Raw genomic sequence first — 17818 nt, 5'->3', positions numbered from 1 at the left:
ATGAACGCACGCGCGCGCCCGCTTCCTTCTCATCCTCTTCCTCGTGGAGAGGAGGAAAATCAAAATGTGTTTGAACGAAAGACGAGGGCTGTGCCGGTGGTGGGTCCCTTGCCAAAATTTCGGCCGCCGCCGCCGCGGAGGTGTTTGCGAGAGCCGCTTTCGAGCGCGGCTGCATATAAATATACACACGAGAATACGGATACAGGCGCGCGTGCTAGCCACTTTCATCGGTGTTTGCATTTTCCGCCGGGGTTCGTTTTTCACGTTCCGAGAATTAAACACCTCGGCCACTTACTGGCAGCAACTCCGCTTTACGAGACTCTTCTTCCTCGTGACGTCACACGAATCGTCTCTGGGAAGCCGAAGCTGCTCCAGCGTCGCTTGCTGAGTTGTCCAACCATGCATGGCCGAGGGGCTTCTTTCTGTTTACTGTCGTCTTTTAGTAATGGGATGTTATTGTACAAAAAAAAAACAGTCGCGCATTGTCAGAGAAAATACTTCACACCTAAAGCCGATATTGTACTTAGTCCAGTTTGCCTACATTACCGTCTGACGCCTTCCTTTATTTGTTCTTTTTACCAGCGGTCTTTTAGTGTTTTGAATATTGAGGCGATAGCATTTGTTGTATAGATGTGAAATTTCAAAAGAAAAATTGCTAACCGCAAAAACGCCCTACCGTTCCCCACTGGCAGTAAGAATTTTTACGTTGCGCTCACGAAATTTTTTGTTTTAAAGCTTTTGTTGGGTGGAAGGAAAAAAAGAACGATTGAAAGTGCTGAACTTAATAAGAGGTGTCTGAGTAAACGAAGACCATCACAAGTTGCACTTTTTCTCGCCTTGCTTGGCGGCAGCACTGCAGTACTTTTCTTCTCAGCGTCGCTGACAGATCACACGAAGGAGAGGGAACGAAGGAGGCAGGGAAGAGTGGTGTATGTGTGAGCGGCTTTCATCCACACTATATTACCGTGGTGTAACGCAGATACGCAAAAACCAAATAAGCCGCAACAGCCTCACCTCCTGTAATGAGAGCAATGTTGCAGTGACGGCCCCGACGCGCACATTGCATCTTTGAAGTTATTGAGCGCAGAAGAGCGGCACCCTGCGAAACGACCGTTCACGTTACTCGGAGAGATGCCAGGAGACTTTGGACGCGGTGATGGATCTCGCAATATGGGCTGTATATAGACTCTAGAGTTCATTCTGTGGGCCTTAGCGCGTTTTAAGCAATGCAAGCAGAGAGAAAAATCTAGCAGTAGCCGTCGCAGTGGCTCAGTGAGTGGCTTTGGCTTGCAGCAACTGAACACAAGCTCTCGAGTTCGAATGCGGCTACTTGGATAGAGGCGAAACGAAAAATAAAAAAAGCACAATCCTGTATGCCCGTACGCAAAGAACAAGAGACGAAATTAACCCAGTGTCTTCCACTGCAATCTCTCTTCATCATTTCGTCATCCTTTATTCTACCTTTAAAGGTCCCTTTTGGGGCATTACAAAAGGGGGAGGGGGAAATAAATACTGCGTAAAGAGATCTGTACAATGCTAATAAATGCAATGCATAGTAGGAAGAGAGAAATGAATTTTAATGAGAGGAAAGGAGGAGAGGTCAGCCTGCGGTAATGTGACCCTGGCCTGCTACTCCACACTGTGGAAGGGGTGGAGGGAAGTAAAAGGAGAGTGAGGATGCGAATGGAGGGTGATGATGGCACAATGCAATGGAGTGGCTCAGAGTGGTCTGAGTTTTGAAGAGACTACCCACATAGTAGTACAATACAATCGGATGTGGTATAATAAATACAGTCTGAATGATACAATACAAAGTCAGTCACTGTGTTTCCAATGTATTTTTGACTTCAAAAGCGTCAGTTATTGCAAAAATCGCGCTCTCTATATTTTGTGCTGCCCCTCTTCATCGGGGGTTGCTTCGAAAGTGGCGGTTTTCTGGGCTAAACCTTTGTTGGTTTTGAGACAATAGGCAGACTACGTCATTGGCGTGAGTCATGAATATGATTCGTAACCTTTGAACTGGCAGCCCTAAAGTTATTCGCAACGCCGCTCTTTGCCGGGAGTATGTCAGACAAGTTGCCTGAGTGCCATCGGTTATGTTTATTACAGGGCAACGTTTGGGGAAACTTCCTGCGTCTCATTCTTGTACGCATTAATGGTCACGCCTAATGTGGTCTCTACATTCTTTACGCGCAAAGTACCAGAACACCGCTTTAGTTCTCACAAAACCTGGCGTTAGTTGACGGGGATAGGCAATAATGTTTAGGAATTGTCTTCCTGTAGGAAAGCTGCTGCTGTCGCGTCAAAGTGTCACCTGCAAAAGTGACTTTATCGAAAGCGCTTTCCAAAGAGGGGACAGTTGGTAATTTTATTCCAGATGGCAGAATTTTTCGCTCGGTTAGCCGGGACGAAAAATTAACAAGGGATATACAGCAGAAACAAGAGATCAATCATGTGCTAATAGCAGTAGAGAATACTTACACAGTGCTGCATTACTTGGCAGCTGTTAGGAAGTTTATTTCCATTCATTACTCGTTCGTTGTTCGCATATCTTTCTCCCCAGTGTGAGCAGAGGTTTACGTGACCTCGTAGACATTATGAAAAATTGATGTTATTAACGTTAACAGTGTATGCACTCGGCATTAGGGCAGCTAAAGACTTCGCTATTTGATGAGTGGTGATTCCTCGGGGTACGCTTGCAAAGGGGAACGCATGCCTGCGCTAGCGCTGCTTACGGGCCTCCTTGAGTCATTACAGATTCGTGACGCTCGTTTGCTCTGGCGCCCCGACCACCTCGAAATGAGCGTAAATCATACGTGAAACATGACGTGTCATCCCCTCAGCCCAGCCGTTCCGTTCGCTTCTTCTTTTTCCTGAGCGGGCTTCGCATCCGCAACCCAGCCGCAAGGTCCTTTTATGAATGAAAACCTTGGTGTCCAAGCACCGGTTCTTCTTCGTGTGTGTGCTTCGAAGCTTGCGAGCGGGCCTCCAGCCTTTGTTCGAGCGCGTCGCATTAATTTCAGCCACGCTCGTATATCTTGTTCTAAGCGGTGTATACTTGGCAACACGAGTCACGTAATGAAAATTACTGACTGTGGGCAGTTCAGGTCCTGAATTTCTTATGAGTGAGTAATCCAATGTTGATTTTTCGTTTTTTTCTCTTTTTTTATATTTGCGTTGAAGACTGCTGAAACACATCTTCATGCCCTTACGGACATTACTTATTAACAGAATAGCAGAGACGGTCGAAGGGGCATGCGATTTGTTTACTCTGCAAAAAGCGCCAGAATTGGACAGGATGGTACAATATGGTTGACTTTTCAGGAGGACACAGGGGCGCAACAAAAACACACGGACATAGAAGTAGACAGGGACAAGCGCTTGTCCCTGTCTACTTCTATGTCCGTGTGTTTTTGTTGCGCCCCTGTGTCCTCCTGAAAAGATATGAACCAACACGCCCAAATACAAGTACTTCTGAATATGGTTGCCTTTGACCTTACGACAGCAATCGTAAAGTTGTACCACTGTCATGTGACGCCCAACTAAGATAGACAAGGCGCTTAGGGAACAGCCGTCAAGACACCATGTAAGCTATCTGTAAATGCCCCCCCCCCTGTCATTATGAACTCGCCTTCCGCTTTGACTTCACTACAATGAGATTTATAGGTAGGAAGCCAAATACAGAAGGTGTAGGAGTGCCTCAAAGCAAAGTTTTATAGCTGTAGGCCGCGTTCCACACACTGTTGCATTCTGAGCCCGGATCTATTCACTGCAGGAAGGAAGGCAGACTTCGTAGTAGTTTAAGAGGAGTCTCGCTGCCAGCATGCTGCATTTCAGACCTTTCTTCCCGTTGGTCGCGGCTAAGTGGATGGTAGCTGACGCGAGGCTTGTGCAACTGAGCAAAAGTCGCTTGGTAATGAAAGTCAGTTACAAGTATCTGAGTGCTTAAGGTAATATGAGCGGGATATCCAGGAGCTCACTGACGGTGACTATATTCCGTTCCTTTTGGATTAGGAGTAAGAAATACCATTTCGATGCACATGTAATAACACCGGCGGCTATTCATCGGTTTGCGTATTTACCGTACAGAAACATTTGCACTGAAAGGAACAGAGAGAGAAAGAACCTAATTTTCACGCAATACTATGCGTTTGAGCAGCTCTTCCACCAGAGTCACCAATGTACACCTGGTTTGTCAGCTGGTTGGAGGTGCTAATTATGCCTTGCATGGGATGGCAGAGCAAGCACGCACGCCGAACTCGCACACGTGCAGTGTGCTCAAGACCAGTGTGCTCAACGCGTTGCACTAATTCTTGCATTGCCCTTACGCAGAATAGCTCTCTCTGAGAAACCGACATGGAGAACAAGCATCAACTCATGTGATACCATCGTGAACAAAAGACTGCGATCGCAGACTTAACTTTATGGGACGGTCGAATAATGCTACGCGGGCATCTGGCTTACGCATTCACTCTTCCGCGTTAGGCGGTCAGGTAGCGAAACAGTAGGAAATAAAGAGCCACACCTCAATGGCCGTTGGTGGCCATGCGAGCAGCGCCACTACTTGCTCGACAAATATTGAACTTGGGTTAATTTCTTCCTTGCTGTAGGCGACGCTTGTAGATGGCTGCTATTTATATATTTACCTTTTCTGAACTTTCGGCTCTTAAGTAACTTTTGAAATCAAGGCGTAAACCGGGATTCAGTAGCCCAAAAGTCCTTTGAGGTTACATACTGCACATAGACACTGGACTTCGTTAAAAACTCGACAACTGCTTGAATGCGTGTGAAATGGCGTTGATTGTACGTTTGTGATTATCGTCCATAGTTTCTCAAAAAGTTCGAGCTTATACCTTCTATCTTCACTTCTGAATACATATACTGCATATTTTGTCCAACGTGGAGGCAGCTGTCAACCTTCCTGTTTTCCAAAAGCTGTTTGTTTAGTTTTTTTTTCTTGGCTTCCATCGGGCCTGTGTGCGACATTGGACGCTGCTGTTCGACGCTGCTAAACGCCCAAGGCCAGTCCGGGGACTTCTGTTGAAATTTTTTCCCTATTCATTCCTGTTTTGTTGTGGCCTTTGGTATTTATCACCTTTCACACCGGACCAAAATGCAAACCCTCCTGGCCGTTCGCCAGCGAAGTTCTCATGTTCGGGAACAGTGCCACCGTATGGAGGCCCGTCTCGCCTTGGCGAATGACGGTAGGCAGGGACAGCACAACCAGCCAAGAACCAGTGGAAAGCGCGTCCGTGATTTGTACACGCTGCACCGTTTTTCCGGTGCAGAATACGGCTCTCCCATGAAGCCTCCCCACGTACACCCGTGCTGGTGACAGACCTGCGGTGTGACGTCATTGGTTACACAAGTTTAAGTCGAACGCGTCGAGATGTGGCACGCGAGTCGGCCGCCTCGACAGCAGCTGCGCGCGGCGTCCCGTCACACCGCCTCCATGACGGTGCGAGACGCGTGGCCGGACGAGGCTGGACGTTGCTGCGGCACGGTTGCGTCCCGCCGCGAGTAGCGCGCGCACGGCTCGCCTTGGCCCCCGGCGGGGGGCTCCTGCCGGGCGAGAGCCGCGCGCGCGGTCGGGCCCCCTCGCGTCTGCCACCGCCTCGTCGCGACGCCAGCGGCATCACAGCCGAGGCCGCCGCCTCCTGGGGCATACACGGAGGGACAGGCGAGAGCCCGCACTGGACCAGAATTGCCAGGTGTCGGTGCATCGCTTTAATCGTCGCTCATTGTTTTTTATAAATAATTTCTTTACTTACAATGCAGGCCGACCTTTAAGCCCAAGAAGTAGGCTCTTTGCCGCCTTTATAGTCAGGTACAACTCAAGAACAAAGCGGCGAATGTCCCTGAAATGAGGCCGTTCAGCCAATGGCGCCGACCGAATTTCATGACGCCGCGCTTAATACCATTAAGCCATGGTTAATAGCCTTTCATCTACCACCCCCTCGGATGTGACATTAGCACGTACAAGGGCATTAACCACGATGTCATGAGAATCGGCTCACGCCATTGGCTGGAGGGCCTCTTTTGATGGGCATTAGCCACTTGATTCGTGAGTTGTATCTGACTCTCTAGCTGATTATTTAGGGGGCTTTGAAGCGAAGGCCTGCCGAAATAAACCTCTTGTTAGGCTGTGGAAGGAGTAGCTGAAAATACACAACAGCAATAGGAAAGGATGGGAACTCGGTGTTCGATGCGGCGTGATGCTATCATGTTTCTTCGTTATTATCATTGTGAGGTGTTCACCTGAACCCATGATCGGCGAGTCAGTTTCCAGCGGCCACTTCTAATACAACTCACGAGTCACGACCCCACGTCGCACATCCTGATTGTTTAGATGGTGGGGTCACGTGATCATGGAGTTGTGACTTCATGAAGTTTTTGTTCGTACGCAGTGCTGTGACCACTAGTGACGCCGATAGACACCTCTATGACGCGGCTGTTTTTTAGAAAATCGAAATTGGCCATTGGCATAAGCGACAAGGAATGATTGTACCGAAGTCTATGGAAGATGACCCCCCCCCCCCCCCCATACACACACACTCACACGCACGCACACACGCACGCATACACACGTGATGACGAGAAGAGCAGTTAATTCCGTTCTGGGACGAAATGAAACAGATATGTGAGTCAATTACAGAAGCAAAAAAAAAAAAAACATTGTTCTCTCCAACAGAGAACTTACCAAGGAGGCAGAAACACATTTCTCGTCGGATGAAACCTGCATGTCGCCTCGAGTAAGCTGATGCCATTGTTTGATATTGATAAAAATTATATCATAAAAGCAGTGTGCCGCGCTGACCTTTCTCTTACCTCAGGTATGTGGTCAAACTGATAGCAGATAAATGCGGGGGCATTAGATAAACGTCTTTGTTCAGTGCAGTGCGATTAAAGTGTGGGCTCGCTGGAAATGAGATACCAAATTACGTTCGACGTGACGTAAGCTGAGGATTACGATGGTAAATATGATGTTTGTAAAGCTGTTTGGCTTTGGCTTTTTTTGGTCGTACATGCAATGGACGCATAATAAGAATAATTGGCACGAAATAGGAGCCTTTTTTCATGCCTTCAGGGCCATGCATAAAACTTTGTTTCAGCACAAATTAAAAGCCAATATGTACTCCGCTCACGAGGCCGCAGTGAGGGAACCACAAAGAAAGTTCTCAATTAAACTTTGTTTCTACTGTTGTTTTATCGCATAATGAAGATTTGGTCGCTTTATGGGTTTATTTTATTGCTGAATTAAAAAAAGACATTTCTAAACACGAAGTGTCGCGTAATGTAGTACGCAGTATTAGCATTCCCGATTTTTTGTTTATATCGTGGCGTAGTTGCGCCCTGAATTCTAAAAAAAAAAAAACATTAAAGCATGACATTTAACACTATGAACTGCTACTTTAGCAGTACGATTGTGTCCGCGGTAAAAGCTGGCAATCACACTTTATCATTAGCCAAAATTATTAAAAGGCATCGTCCTGGCGTATGATAATATAAAACAAGCGAACTTAAGTGTACTAAGGCATGCGGAAAGAAAACAAAATAGTTGTTCAGAATGAGTGCGCACTTGAGTATTGCAAATAAGCTTGAAACCTCGGTACTCACGACGATTACGCGATGTCGCGTCATCTGAATGAGTTGATTCTGCTTCCTTGTTACATGCAAGTAACAAGGAAGCAGAATGTTATGATGTTACGATACAATATCGGTGAAAATTCCTTAGATCAAGTAAAGTGTCTCAAGTACTTGGGAGTGACATTAACAAATAATCTTGACTGGCGCACCCATATTGAAAATGTCTATTTAAAAGCCTACCAGAAGGTCTGTTTCCTGAGGAGGAAGTTGCCGAATGCGACTAGAGAAATTAAATTGATTGCGTACAAGACGTTCGTGCGGCCAATCATAGAGTACGCAAGTGCAGTGTGGAGTCGTCATCAAAAGGGTTTAAAACGGCAACTGGAAAGATTGCAAAGGATTTCAGCACGTTTTATATGCTCTAAATACCGCCGCACTGATTCAGTCACAGCAATGCTAAAAGAGTGTCAGTTAGAATCACTAGAAGTAAGAAGAACAAAGCAGAAATTGAAACTTTTTTTTCTGATAATGAATGATAAAGTCAAAGTTAATAAACATCACTATGTTACACCTCCCCTGAAGCGTTGCCCTCGGAAAAATCACAGTAAGGTATTACAACCTATTATTACACGTACTGATGTCTATCGCTACTCCTTTTTTCCCGATGCTGTAGAAATTTGGAATCAACTACCAAGTGACGTTGTGGACCGAACAGATGTAGAAAAATTTGTGATAGGTGTGAACGCGTTCCTGGAAGATTGCTGTGCAAATCTGTAATTCTGTGCATTTGAGTGTTTCTTTTTTTTAGCGAAGAGAATTGCACTTGTGTCTGTATATGTTTCCCTCCCTGTAATGACCCTCATGCAGAGGGTTAACAGTATGAATAAATAAATAAAATAAATAAAATATACGTCTGATTGTTTTAAAGCAGGAAAACAGCTGGCGTTTAGTCCATAGTCCTGATTGTAGTGGCCATGCTATCCACATATAGGTAGATGAAAAATTTGAATTACCTAATAACCGTTACTGCGACAACAGCCCGATAGCATTAAAACTTCGTTGTGAGCTGCCGTGCACGACCACACATACGACACAATGGAGAGGAGGACTTCCGTCTCTCCACGTCACATGTGGTCGCAGGTGGCTCTTCCGTGTACCATCCTTGGCATGTGAGGGGGTTCTTTCCTCGCAGCCATCTTTCAGTCTTTCCTTCCTCTCCCCGTGTACTAACCTTTGCAGGTGGCAATGGCCACCTACCAAGGCGCCAATTGTAACCTTGGAGGTAGCAAAGGGTGGCCACGCTGGTTGGTGGGTGCGGGGCCACGGGGCTCTTATGCTGTAGCGTAATATGCTCAACGCTATCCTTCCGCTTTTCAGTGCAGTGCCAGCAGCAGCAGTAGCCTCGCGGGGCCCTCAACAGCGTTGCCCTGGCACCGGCCGACCTGGTGCAGCGCGGGCGCTGCGCCGTCTGCAGCTGTGGGAGGCCCAACGTACCAGCAGCAGCACCAGCAGCAGGGTCTGGACGTGGCCGCCATGTACGGCTCGCAGCAGGAGCCGCGCCACCGGGACGCCATGTTGGCCGTCGCCACGGGGATGTCCGAGTGGCACCCACAGGAAGAGGACGAAGCTCAGAGCCAGGCCGCCTGGGCACCCTGCGACGCCTCCTGGGTGGGTGGCCTGCGCGACTTGGTTATTGTCTTGCGCATGCTAATGACTGATGACAAGGCGAAGGTCGAACGTAGACGTGCCTGCCCCGTGAAAATGATCAGTTTGCTATCTTGTCGTCCTTGAGAGTTTTGGCAGTACATATTGTGCGCCCAGAATCACGGCACAAAATGCGCCGTACGGCTGGCTCTGACAAGATTGACGTGTACAGCACAGAGTTTCCTCTGGAATGACCATGAACTGTTAGCGAGCATGAAATAGCGACGAACATCGTGATTTGCTATAACTTAAAGAGGAAGGATTGAGCAGCGGATGGACGTCATGTTCTTTGCCGATCGCTGTATGAGTGCCGCCTTTCGAATTTATTATTAAGTACTTTTGAACTTGGACCCGAACTAGCCATTGGCTATGGGTCAAAAAGTGTTCGCATAATGTGCACTTTAAAAATGTGAAAGAAAACTCCAAGTAAGTCCGGCTCTAAGTACGTGCAAGCTCTACGCCTGGCTTGTTTTCCATGGGAGAATCGCCTTAGCTAGGGAGTAGTGACGATTCGCAACTTTCAAACTGTGCAGATCAGCAAATGGCAGATGGTTAGGCTTAGCAAAACTCTTAGGCTTAACGACGGTCGAAGATGTGGCAGAGGAAAGCATGCCACTCTGTGTGGGATGCCTTCCGGGTGTGTAGATGTAGAAGTAAGCATAAATGTCAGCCTGTGCGACTCCTCTTCGAACAAGAAGTAGTTGCAAATAGTGTACTTGTCCTGGATCGCTTGCTCTTCACAGTGGATATTCTTCTGGGAAGGTAACGACTTGTCGTTAGCTGTTAGGTGCTGTAAGGGAGTACTAGGGGATGCCCTAACAGCAACATTGTAGATACAGTTGAACCTAGTTATAACGAAGTTGAAGGGGGCCCGGCGATTACTTAGTTACAGCCATTGCTTCGTTATAGCCCGTGCTGACTGAGCTTCCGAGGGGAATCTTCATTCCTTCGTTATATTCGTTATTTCGTTATAAACCGTTTCGTTATAACGAGGTTCGACTGTACTTGGTTCTTTTTGTTAGTTCTGCGGCACAGTACTATTCGCGTAGCCCCAGCACAACGAGGTTAATCTGTTTACGCGCCACGGCTTCAATGATTCTGGGGTCATATTTGCGCACCTTGAGACGCATCCTTCGCGCGTTTTCCGCAGGCGACGCCGCGGTTCCTGGAGGAGGAGACCCTGCAGTGCATCCCGCAGGAGCGGTCACTGCTCATCAAGAACTGCCTCAAGCTGAGCATCCGGCAACGCAGGGAGGCGCTGGGCCTCGGGGACATCGAGCCGGAGTACAAGTCCCCAGGACCGGATCAGGTCAGCTGGGCCCACCATAGCACAGTGAGCCGCATTGTTAACCAGTGCAAGTGCCCTGCTAGAAATGTTCAGTGACGATCGCAGATGGTGCAGGTTTTCATCGCACCCTATGAGTGCGTAACTTCGCATTACAGCGGTCGCTCACAGCTCTAGCTGTGGTGTGCAGTGTGCAGTGGACACAAGTGTTGCGTTTAGCCTTAGAACAGTGTACTGAAGACATTGAAAAGCCACCCTAGGAAGCAGTTCATGAAAGCGATGGAAGGAGCTCATATCCATCTGGGTTTCTGGTCTAGACCGTTACAATCTAGCGCGAGCGTTGTCTCTGGGACCTGGCCGCTGCGGCCACGTGTCGGTTTGTTTACAAAGGTATATGCTTGGGCTCGTTCTTTGTTGTTTACTGCGCAGCCGTTCTTTCGGGAACCCAACAGAGTATTGAGATGCGGTGTATGTTTCGGTTCATAGCTGTGACCGAAGCGGAGAGAGAACTCTTTGCGGACAGCTCCAGTGCTCTTCGTAAACTTTTGTGTTATACGATGCGCAAGATAACTGTGAGGCTTGAAATAGAAGGTGTGCATTTTATTGCATTGCTGTTGTGTGATTTCTGCGGGTGTTTGAGCACGCATGCTTATCAGCCGTTTAAAAGCTAAGAGATAATGGTGTACCCGACGTAAAAATCATGATCCGCTTCCATTAGAGGAAAATTAAAATCTGCGCTGCGCTGATACACGCTGTACAACAAGAAGAGGACAGCGGAGAAGATATGGGCCTGCTTTTTATTTACACTCGATGAAAAGGCGGAGATAAGAGCAAGATACGGAAGAGTAATTAAAGACGAGGTAAACAAGAAATATTCGCTGCTTAATAAACTGACATGTCTTTGTTCACATAAGGCTAAACGGGACGTAGATTTCAATAAAATCTTTTTGCTATCTAGCACTTGTGCCTTGAGCTGTTTAACTTCACAAGGAAGCTAACGGTCCAGCTAGAACGCTAGCCTTAGAACCTGAGAAGTGAAATACGAGAGACGTTGAATTTCGCGCACTGACTATTTCCTTTTGGCCGTGCATACACGCACGTTTTGCTTGTTATAACCAGTCGTTGGACGCTGTTTCGTGACCTGGGGAGAACCATCGCGTGCGCAGGTAATGATGACCGATTCGCTGGATATAAACTTTATTATCTTAAATACGCCGAAGAAAGCGCGGCTCTTGGTCGTAGCGTCCGTGTTCCCACTTGACCAGTGTTTCTCAAGAGAAAATGTCCCGGCAGACCCAGTCGTAATTGTAATTTACCGCCGATAACGACGCGTGGTGCCAAAAGCTCCCATGCAGGAGGATAATTAGGCGAAGGAAGGAAGAAAGCATAAATGATTGCCTGCCCCCTCGTTATGATGCCCTTACCTGCACTGCGGCCGCTCTCCACGGCGGGAGGGTTAGGCCCGAGCCTGGTGCCAAGAGGAACGGAGAGGTGCTTCTCTCGTCGCATTCAGCGCGCGCATTCCGGCGTCGGCTGCGCCTTACGAGGTGAAAAGCCAAGGCCTTGCAGAGAAGACGAACGGTCCTTGAGGCGTGCCTCCGTTATAACGCACCTGAGGGGCTACAGTCGCGTACGCGAACAGCGCATTTCAAAAGCGTCAAAGGCGCACCGCGGCGCTGCGCCTGCCTGTTTTAAAAGTACCGTGTTCCTGCGAGCAAAAGCCGTCAGGGATGTGCGCCGAGCCATCCTGTATGCCAGATTCTTTTCAGGAGCTAAAGAAAGAAAAAGTCTAGAGCTTTATGTATAAAGCGACTATCATATCAGTCAGTTTAAAAAAATTGTGTGCTCGGCTAGCTGGTATAATAATAATTGGTTTTGGGGGAAAGGAAATGGCGCAGTATCTGTCTCATATAATGTTGGACACCTGAACCGCGCCGTAAGGGAAGGGTAAAGGAGGGAGTGAAAGATGAAAGGAAGAGAGAGGTGCCGTAGTGGAGGGCTCCGGAATAATTTCGACCACCTGGGGATCTTTAACGTGCACTGACATCGCACAGCACACGGGCGCCTTAGCGTTTTTCCTCCATAAAAACGCAGCCGCCGCAGTCGGGTTCGAACCCGGGAACAGGATCCTTAATTTTGAAAGCGCTCCAAAAGACAAGGACAAGAGAACGGGACGGGACAAACGCTTGTCGCAACTACGTTTATTCGGAACCTTTTCTCAGGTGACCAGTTGGAGCACTTTAAAAATTAAGGATATAAGTCGTCCTCCCTGTTTTGAAGTTTCTTACCCTGGATCAGAATTGTTATGGAGCATGGTTCCAGCGCAAGAAACAAGGACGAAGGGAGAAGAAAGACAACACTAACGCCGTAAGCAAACCAACTAGCCCAGCTGTCTACCCTTAGTGACATACTTTCTAATACATTGGGCCCCGTTATTCCTTCTTGTTTGTGTGTGAACCCTTCCACGACCCTTGTCAATCTCTTAGCTGTTACCACATGCCGGGGAAGGGAACTCACGTTTGCACTCGATCATCGCCTTGTCCTACCTGGTGTTTGTGGCCTGTTTTCACTGTGCTTCCCATCAGCGCGGCACGCCAGAAGAATGACGAAAATCCTGCGCTCCGAGCTGTGGCGAGAGATTCGACACCTGCAGAACCACCAAACCGGCGTTCGTGTTGTCTTTCTTCTCCCTTCGTCCTTGTTTCTTGCGCTATGCAAACCAACTAGCGCAGCTGTCTACCCTTACTGGAACAGCAGTCCACTTGTACAGAGGGTAAAACGCTTTTCTAGAACACGTTCTGGGCGTGTTTCTGGTTGAAACCGAGATATCTTGCGATAACATTGGGTTAAAAATGGTCTCGATGTAAGCATGTGCAGTTAAACTCATGGGATTTCATCGTTATTTTTTGTCTTCCTGTACGAAGCGGCTATGGGAGCTGCGGACCATACCATTCGGTCGCTTTATACATGCGTTCTGACTTGTGTATCGGTGCGAATACAGCACATGTGTCATCCAGTCTGTCGATAATGGAGAATGTAAATTTCAGGTTTGAGGTACACGTTTTACCACCCTGGAGTTAATGCTCTCAGCCAGCTTTTTATTTATTGGATTCACACAACAAAGTAAATTGCATATTTGGGAGACAACACAACTGTTGCCCAGAGCTTTCATGTGTCAAGCTACGAGCACTCATTCTTCAGGACGCTGTACTTTATGGCTTGGCTTCTTCTTCCTTTCATGCTTGCTTCTTTTATGGTGTTTTAAGCGAATAGAAAGCGAGAAAGATAAAAGGCGCTAAGCGTCTACACTCTGTTCTCGCTCTTGCGAGAAGTTGCTCATGAAGAACGGAGAGCGGATAGGACCTCTTGACTCCTGGCTAGCTACCCTTGGTTCGCGCTTGCTAGATTTCTCGTTTTCCTCGTTTGTGCACTCCAGCGAGTCTGCACGAGCACGGATGCTGCGGGAGATTGAGCGGCTTTGGCGCGAGCTTGCGCTTTTTTCTGTGGATACTTTCTCGTCTATCATTCTTAAGATGCGCATCTTTCATGCTACGTGCTTTAAGGGGCACAGTCGATGTGCTTACTGTCGGGGATAATAATGAAGTGCTTGGTGCTGATGTTTTCTTCAGCTGGAACGTTTGTTTACTGCTATTTCTCCAAACCGTAAGCAATGTTTCCATCTTTCCACAGATGGTCACCTGCAGATCTGGGGCAGGCACATAACGTTGAAATGAAAATGAGGAAAGGGTAGATACAAACAGAAAGGCCGATAGCACGTGCAAGCAGACTTGAATTGATATGCCTGCGGAAATGAAAAAAAAAACAAGGATTGTTACCAGAAGGACATATAGCGCGTAAAGGTGATTGGATACCAACGCAACAGGAACATGTAGTTGGGACTGATAGGGTATCATGTCGATCTGTTACTTTGTGGATGGACACGGGTGACGCAGAACACGGACAGTTGCGTAGGTAGGCTTCCAGGGAACCGGATTCTGGTAACTATTATGGTGATAGGCACATGTACCGTATTCAGAATGATTATTTTCAGATTGATTTCATTCATATTTCTGCTTGAAGTTTTTGGTCATTTAAGCCGGCGCCTTTTAATACCTTTATCCTATGTCTTGCTAGGCCGAAGCGCACTTGGTTACGAGTCAGGTTGCTAAAAACTATTCGGGTTATCCTTCTAGAGGATATAGCGCGAGGTGTATGCGGGGATTGTTTTGTTACTCTAAACTAGCCGTAGCCGCGTCGAGAAGCAGCGGCAGAGATATGTGGCCTTGACAGGCGCGGCTGGCGGATCCCGTTAATTTATGCGCGCTCGCCAGACGGAACCAAGAAAAGAACGAGTGCCGTTCGGCCGGCAAAGCCGTGTCGAGTGTAATGGCCTTGACTGACACCGCTGGTCTCTGCTAGCGGCGACGCTGCAGAGGTTGGGGATCTGCTCGCGAAGCCGTACCGCTCGGCTCTCTGTGTGTGTGTCTGTGTGTGTGTGTGTGTGTGTGTGTGCAACGGCTTCTTTCGAGGCAGGCTTCGAACTTTGAACTGCGCGTCTTTCGTTTCCACCCGGCCGGACAGGTAGGAGGAAAAACACGACGGGGGTGGTGGTACGCACGTTGTCAGCGGCAGAGGTCGCGTGGGCCCACTGAGTGCACAAGCTTTTGCCAGGAGGAAACAGCTGTGGAGTCGATTGCTTATCCGTCTTAACTGGCTTTTTACTTTCCAACGCTCCGACACGCAGAATAAAGATGGAGTTTGCTTTTTTTAGGACCGGAAAGTATAGTCACGATATGCACTCTCGCAAACTACCGCTTCTATACCGTTTCCACCCATGTCACGGTGAGACGTTCCTGGAATGCCTTGTCCAGCTTTCAGGCATATTGCTTCGAATCTGTATATTTAGTTTATTTCTTTATATATGTACCTACATTCAACGGCAGGGGCATTACTGTGGGGGGTGTGATCGAAATTTTTAATTGCTTTGGGAAAAGCTAAAAATTTTTTTGTTTCAAAAGACTCGGAGCTCTGCAGAAAGGAAAATCATTAAGAATGATTCGCTACTGTAACTTTACCTGAAATATTATGCAGTGGGACCTGAAGGGTTCAGTGAGTCCTGCCTGCAGATCCTGTCGCTTTCGAGTCAAAAGTTTCCTTGGGATTCCTGGTCATTTCAGCTTTACGGGCATTTCCATTCGCCAGCCGGCATCTGCATGATATTATAATTTCTAAACAGCACCGACTGCAGAGCATATCATGCGTCTGGTTTTGACAAATCCTGTGTAATGCGAAACAAACTGCTACTACTACACGATGGGCTTCAGATCATGGCAAATTTGTTCTTCAGAGATTTTCATTGAGTCTGCTGCGCAGCAGTCAACCGAGCGCTAGTGATGTCAACCATGCTTCAAAGTCAGCAAGGCTGTACTTTCGGCAGCAGTTTGGGTGACATTGGCTGATCTCTTGTGGTTATATCACCGGTGTAGAAAACATTTGACGTACTCTGCTCTGACTCTTCTACTGCCGCACAGTCCCGACACAACAGCCTACTCATGTCCTAGCAGGCGTTTTTCAGACTTTGTTTCCTAAGGCAGAACTCGGACAAGGTACAATGTAATTTAGGCCTTGGCCTGTGTAATTTTCACTTTCACGCTTATCTATACGTTAGCAAGAAAATGAAATGAGCAATTAAAGAACTTTTGGTAGCTGCCTAAATTTGGGTGGCCGTTACAGTGCTAGCCTTAATGTGACCTTATTAGAGCGATAGCGCTATTGCGATGGGGCAACCGCGAGCAAGATCTTGGGATGTTTGTATGCTTGCGGTGTTTGTGGGTTTGTGCCAAGTTAAGCTGAGAAAAATAAAAATAAAGCAAATAAATATGCACGAGTAGGAGTCGAACCCGAGGCGGCACGAACATATTGCCGCGAATATTTCCAGTGTTTGTTCGTTTTTCAAATCTGCCGCGACACCACCTTATCGCTTTGTTTGCGACGCAAGACGCGACTAGATTTATCTCGATTGATCGCAGCCAGGCAAAGCTGATTCTACGTTGTTCCGGAATGTTCTAGTAACTTTGCGCCCTTTATCTCGAATGTTCGCTATCAGCTTTAAATTGAGCACGGCCGACAGCGGCGGGCATTCTGTTCGACGACCGCCGAGCACGCTTGTCGCTTCGCCGCCGCCGAGTGATTCAGTCCATTTTGGGTGCAAGTCAGCCCAATAAACAGTTCTTTTAGAAGATCCTTTCGTCCGTCTTCATCGCTGCTTCGACTGCCGTCACCACTACGTGACATCTGATGGAGGTGCGGGGTAACTTCCATGTTCCGGACGCCCCCTTCAAGTCGTGAAGCCAGCCCTGAGCGCTTCGCACCCGAGGACGAGCCAGCAGCTCAGCGAGCCAGCCGACGTCTCCAGGGAGAGGAGCCTGAGTTCGGGAAACTGCCGGACCGCACAAGACAGCGAAAAGACGCGGCTACGAGCACCGCAATCTCGCCGAAGATGTCGACACCGATCATACTGCAGCAGCCGCGGGTGCCGCCAACTTTCAATGGATCCCTAGGCGAAGACCCTGAAGAATGGTTGGATCAATTTGAGCGCGTGGCGTCATTCAACAAGTGGGATGATGCGGCAAAGATTGGACACGTTTTTTTCTCATTGGATGGCTCCGCACGCACGTGGTACGAAAACTACGAGTCGTCCCTTACGACATGGGAGCTATTCAAGAGAGAATTATTGAAGGTATTTACCAGTGTCGTGAGGAAAGAAAGAGCCGAACGACTCCTCGAGTCCAGGATCCAGCTTCCGAATGAGCCCGTCCGCAGTTACGTCGAGGAGATGAAGCGCCTATTTCGCCGCGCCGATCCCGGGATGACCGAGGAAAAGAAAGTTCAGGTCTTAATGCGCGGCGTAAAAGAACAACTCTTTGGCAGCCTCGTCCGTCAGCCGCCAAAAACGGTCGAGGAATTCATGCAGGAAGCCTGCACGATTGAGAAGACCCTCGACGTCCGAGCTCGGCAGTACAACCGCCCTTCCTCTGCCTATGCAATCCGTTCGGACACGGCGGCGACCACCAGCGACAGCTTGCGGGACGTTATCCGCGAAATCGTCCGAGAGGAGCTACGCCGATTACTGCCATCCTCCCCACAGCCACAAGCATCGACTCTGATGGACGTGGTACGGGAAGAAGTGCAACAGGCACTTGGCACCCCGACGGCCACAGAACCCCAGGCCATGACCTACGC

The 17818-nt window shown here is 48.2% G+C and overlaps 1 protein-coding gene across 1 annotated transcript in view; it reads left to right on the top strand.

Moving 5' to 3' along the window:
- LOC144103803 (uncharacterized) overlaps positions 1 to 17818 on the top strand; it is a 75921-nt gene that overhangs the window by 36655 nt on the left and 21448 nt on the right. The window contains exons 2-3 of the mRNA XM_077636505.1: positions 8965 to 9255; positions 10442 to 10624. Coding sequence (XP_077492631.1) covers positions 9121 to 9255; positions 10442 to 10624 — 318 coding nt within the window. The 5' untranslated portion in view covers positions 8965 to 9120. The remainder of the gene's footprint in view (positions 1 to 8964; positions 9256 to 10441; positions 10625 to 17818) is intronic.

Source organism: Amblyomma americanum, chromosome 9 (genome assembly GCF_052857255.1).
Source record: "Amblyomma americanum isolate KBUSLIRL-KWMA chromosome 9, ASM5285725v1, whole genome shotgun sequence".
Taxonomy (NCBI): Eukaryota; Metazoa; Arthropoda; class Arachnida; order Ixodida; family Ixodidae; genus Amblyomma; species Amblyomma americanum.
Note: the sequence above shows the minus strand (reverse complement) of the source record. Positions and strands in the feature narration are given on the sequence as shown.